A 5,345-nucleotide genomic window follows, 5' to 3' on the forward strand; every position below is an offset into this window, starting at 1 on the left:
CCTGCTACTTGAGAGGCAGTATGATGCCAGAGAGGGCATGCCGGATTTGATGTTGGCAGTCCTCAACTCAGCTGGCATGACCAGTCACATCAGGTCTCTAGGCCTCAGTTCCCCATCTGTAAAATGGGTTCAGTGATAAAGGTGCCTACCCCATATGTGGTTGGAAAGATGCCGGAGAGGGTGGAGCATGGGCTGCTGCTGGTACACTCTCCATCATTGCTTTTTAGGCAACAAACTTGTCAGCTGAAATAAGGCAAATGGAAGATGCCTCCTACCCCCCTTGTACACACTCCGCTGAAGCCTTTGTTCTTAGATTTGCAATTAGAGGCAACTCAGAGTTTCATTAGGCAACTCTGAAAATTAGAGCATTTCCTTTTGTGAAATTAAATTGAGAGTGGTTGTGATTTCTTAGTATTTCATTTCTCATATCTTCAAAAGCTTGGCCTTGGTTCATGTTATTTTGGATGAGAGAACCTGGGTGATCAGAAGTGTTTCTAGCTTATCATCTGTGTGCCAGACACTGCTAGAACCTCAGGAGAACAGTGAATAAGAGGTGTGATCCCACTTTTAGGGAGAAATGTGGATATTCAGTCCTCTTGGAGCTCCCTAGAGGGAACAATAAGTCTTCTGGGATGACATCAAGGGACTCCTCAAGTTGGTAGGATGAAAGTCCCTATGTTGTTCTGTTTTTTGTCTCACTTGACATACCTTTCAGCAAGAAAAATGGGCCTCAAGCTTATAGCCAGTGTTGGTAGCAGTACCTACTTCCTGAGGCTGTGGCAGGACCTAAGCACTGGACATGTTCATCTTATTTACTTCTCTCCACAACCTGTGAGGAGGGATTGATGACATGAGAGACGTGTAGGGAGAAGCAAACTGTCCCAGGACCCACCCAAGTAAGATAAGGTGGAGCTGGGGCCTGAATCCAGCGGTCCAGGGTCAGAGCCCTGCTCTTCACCACCACTATGTGCCTGTCCAGAAGTGTTGAGCCCATGAGGAAAACTCTTGTCAGGGTCACAGAACGCTGTGTGACCTTTGAAGCCTGCTAAGATTGACCTCTCTTTAACTTCCACCATCTTGAACTCTAGAAGGAAGTTCTACTAGTGATTGCTAGAATTCAAGAGTGCTATGGAGGGGAGGAGGCCGCAGGCCCAGGTTTTGCTGCCTGTGCATTGGGCTACGAGGGCCCAGACCCAAATCCTCTGTATTATGATCAGAGCAATAAGGCTTTACCTGAGATGTTTTAACCTCAGCCCCTTGCTGGACTGGCATTTGGTGCATGGGAAGCTGAGCACTGCCGAGGGGCCCCACAGTCCAGGCTGTCCAGGCCTCAGTCCTCTGCCACTCACACAGAGAGTCCCAAACCCTTGACCTTGGCCCTACCAAGTCCACAGCCAAGCCCTGCTCTGTCCCCTTTGCCTCCCAGGACCGCACCTGTGAAGTCGTCGAGGACACAGAATCTAGTCGAATGGTCAAGAAGATGAAGAAGCGCATCTGCCTGGTCTTGGACTGCCTCTGTGCACATGACTTCAGTGACAAGACCGCTGACCTCATCAACCTGCAGCACTATGTCATCAAGGAGAAAAGGCTCAGTGAACGGGAGACCGTGGTCATCTTCTATGACGTTGTGCGAGTGGTGGAGGCCCTGCACCAGGTGAGGCCCTGCCCCTGCTGCTCTCTACGAGGGCCCATGGAAAGCCACCCTCCTGCTGCTGCTCTATTGTGCCTCACCCAGGTGTGCTTTGCAGCTGGGGGTGCCCACACCAGGCGAGGCACAATGCTAGAGGCCAGAGCCCTCTTTTTTGCTGGGGGCTGACGGTGGACCCCAGGCAGTAATTCCCCATCAGACAACTGGCCAAACTGTAGTCTGTCAGCTCTGGTGATGACTTTGAAAATATCCACCTAGGTGGCCACATCTAAGCTTTTTGGAGGAATCTGAGCCTCTTCTTAGCGTATCAATTCTGTGGGCCAAGCATGCATACTTAGTCACAAGAGTTGTGGCAGTTCACCTCTGACCCCTACGTCTAGCCCATCTCAAGGGAACAGGCCGGTGGCATTCCCTCCTAGCTTCCCCGAAGGGAGAAAGAGGTGAGGTTCCATTCCAGTTGGGCAGACACTGACCAGGTATGTATCTTACCCTATTCAGTACATGGTTCATGAGGCTGTAGAATTGTCCTGGTCTGCGTATGGTTCAACATAAAGAGACATAGAGAGTTTTTCCTGCCTTCTCAAATACCCAGAGGGCACACATCTTATAGGGTGCGCCTAACCTGTCTCTGACATTTATGGTGCTAACCACATGCCTATTGTTTTCCAGAAAAACATTGTGCACAGAGACCTGAAGCTTGGGAACATGGTGCTCAATAAAAGGTAAGATTTCTGTTTCTTCTTTGATGCTGTCACACTGGAGTTGGGACAGGATACCTGCTATTGCTCCCCAGTGCCTATAATATCCCTATGGTGATTCTGACCTGAAATAGCCCACTTCTCCAGGAATCCCAGGCTTGGGGAATGGGATGGCTGCCACTGCCTCCTGCCACACAGGAATATGGCACTTGCTGTACCTGGGTGTTTCTGAGTTGCAGAAAGGGAGCTCCGGGAAGAACTTTAGGCATTTTCCCTGGTCTATTCATTGGTCACACCTGGCTCCTGGTGGGTGCGCAGTGTCTATAAAAGTAAAGGAAAGAGAAAAATGAGGCCTCACCATAGGTCAGTCTTCTCAGGAAATAGACCCAGAGGTTGATGAGGACACTCTCAGGGAGAGAAGACCAGAACTGGGAAAAGAGAGAAGCTAAACCAGGGGTCCTCAGACTTTTTAAACAGGGGGCCAGTTCACTATCCCTCAGACCGTTGGAGGGCCAGACTGCAGGCCCCAGGATGAGTTGGCTGCTAAGCAGGACAGGCAGTGGCAGCAAAAACACCTGGCAGACCGGATAAATGTCCTAGGCCAGCGGCATGTGGCCCACAGGTATAGTTTGAGGACGCCTGAGCTAAACTATAGTGAAATTTTAGCAGGGCCTCAGCCCAAAAGGCTTAAAACCCAGATAGCCCTTCAGATGGCCCATATCAAGGCCAGGGAGCATGGCCTTTGTGTCTCCATAGCATCTAGCCTAAGGTGACCAGATTTTAACATCAGTAAAGTGGGACACCATTGATCCCGGGGTGGGGCCGGGGTGGGGTGGGGGTGGGACGGGGGTGGGGCAGGGGTGGGGCGAAGGAGGGGTGTGTTCTTGATTAAAAATTTTGTCTATATGGAGCAACAAATATTTTCATAGAACGCAAAAATAGTATTGTAATATTTTTTTTAATTTCAACATAAGTACAATTTACAAATATAATACATTAAAAAAAAATTATGTATAGGGCAGTGCCTGTGGCTCAAAGGAGTAGGGCACAGGTCCACCTGGGCTACCTTGCCCAGGAGGAGAGTAGGAAGTTTACATTAGCCTTTTCATTTCCAAATGAAGTTACATTAACCTCTTCATTCCCAAATGGAGTTACATTAACCTTTTCAGCAGCCGGAACCCTATATTCCCTTCCCCTTCCCCTTCCTGTTGTCTCGCCCTTCCCTAGATTGTCATGATTGTCATGATTGTCATGTATTCTTTCCAAAAATCAGGACTTTTTAAAAATGCTGCAGGACAAATTGTTGAAAAGCGGGACGTCTGGTAACCTTAATCTAGCCACTAGATGCAGACTGTCCCCAGGGAGGGGCATTACCTTGGACAAGGCAGCTTTTTTTACCTAAGGGGGCTTCCTGGAGAGGAATGTAGCTGTGAGTAGTCAAAAGCTGGCCCTCTCAGCACCAGGGAGAGTGCCTTGGACCTGGAGAGGATCTGGTTGGCTCACCCCAGAATCCTTGGAGAGCCAACAGCAGAAGACCATGTGAGGACCTGTTCTTAGGCCATCACCCCATCTCGATAGAGGATCTGGACCCCTTCAGAGTGATCTGGGGCACCACCATGCAGAGACCCAGGACCAGCAGGATGTGGCTCTGTGGTCCACCATGATGCTAGAAACACAGGGCTGGAAAGAATGTACCTCCCTCCCCTGCCCTTCCTGAGCCCGCCTCCCTTACCTCTCTCACCCCCAAGGGTTGAGTGGGTTGGTGGGTTTGCCTATGCATGGCAGTACAAATCTCATAGCAGAAAAAGTGGTGGGGCAAGAGAGTTTTTGCATAATGTGGTCAGCCCAGGCCAAGAAAGGCCCTGGCCCCACCGTCCTTATAAAGTGGCAAAAGCCACAGTGATCAAAGAGGAAAAGAAGCTGCAGAAAAGTATGCCTTTGGGTGAGGGTCATGAGACCCTGCAGCTCCAGCCTGAGTTGCCATCAGGAGGTGCTATGCCTCAGCAGCCAAGCCTGTCTCCATCCTTTCACCAGCACCCTTTGGTGCTGGGGCTGCAGACAGAAGCTCTTAGCCACCCTCACAACCCCATGTTGCTCACCGTCTGATAGGGTGTGGACCAGAAGATGAGTGAATGCCATGTGTGGGAGCCTAGTGTGCAGAGAGCTGGGGGTACAAGGAGACAGCAACTCTGTCATCTAAGTTGATTTATGAAGGATGCATTGAGATTTGCTAGCCTGAGGAGGTGAAGTGATGAGAACCTGGCCCTGTCATGCTCGATGGGGAGGAGGGAGGGAAACAGGAAATGCCAGGGCTGCTTGAGTCCTGGACTGGCTGTGTGAGCGAATTCGGGAAGACACATGGGGGCCAATCTGGTCACATCCCAGCACCATCCCTTAGTTATTTTGGAGACTGTGAGAGTATGCTCACTCAATTATTTACTCACTGGCTGAAGTTACATGCTGGGTACTGAGCTTCTCCGAGCTTCTGTTTCTTCCTGTGGGAGTGGGGGTGATTCTGCCTTCCTGGAAATATTGGCCTGAGGTTCAGGTAAGCAGCTGTGAAACTGCCTGACAGAGTTTGGCCCCTGGTGCTATTCTAGCCAGTTCCCAGGAGCCTTGTGGCTTGCCTCAGGAGATATGGCCTGCTACGTGTCCAATGAGGACACCCCTAGTGAGGCCCAGTGTATCTCAGTGGTTCCCTAGCCACAGCTCTGAATTCTGGGATTCGGGCAGGTGTTGGGAAGCCCTGAGCTACGGAGAGCCTCTTTTCTAATGGGAGTTGGGAGGTTGGGCCCTGACCTGCCCCTGGCCCTCTGTGGGACATTGAGCCAGTCCCCATCCTGCTCTGTGCTGCAGGCTCACTGTTCACAAAAAGAGAACTTATTGTTTGAGCACCTAAGTCCATCTGGACTAGAGAACTCCTGGCCTTCCCATGGCAGCCATTCATTGGCTCTAAATAGCATCCCCAGGGTTGTCATGGGAACGCACAGCTGGAGTCC

General features: G+C 50.6%; 1 protein-coding gene across 1 annotated transcript in view; it reads left to right on the forward strand.

Annotated features, from left to right (window-relative positions):
• Nucleotides 1–5,345, forward strand: part of STK40 (serine/threonine kinase 40) — a 49,626-nt gene that overhangs the window by 30,962 nt on the left and 13,319 nt on the right. Inside the window, exons 5-6 of the mRNA XM_003788169.3 lie at nucleotides 1,427–1,654; nucleotides 2,318–2,370. Coding sequence (XP_003788217.1) covers nucleotides 1,427–1,654; nucleotides 2,318–2,370 — 281 coding nt within the window. The remainder of the gene's footprint in view (nucleotides 1–1,426; nucleotides 1,655–2,317; nucleotides 2,371–5,345) is intronic.

The sequence above is a fragment of the Otolemur garnettii genome, unplaced genomic scaffold (assembly GCF_000181295.1).
Source record: "Otolemur garnettii isolate 467f Iridium unplaced genomic scaffold, OtoGar3 scaffold00025, whole genome shotgun sequence".
Taxonomy (NCBI): Eukaryota; Metazoa; Chordata; class Mammalia; order Primates; family Galagidae; genus Otolemur; species Otolemur garnettii.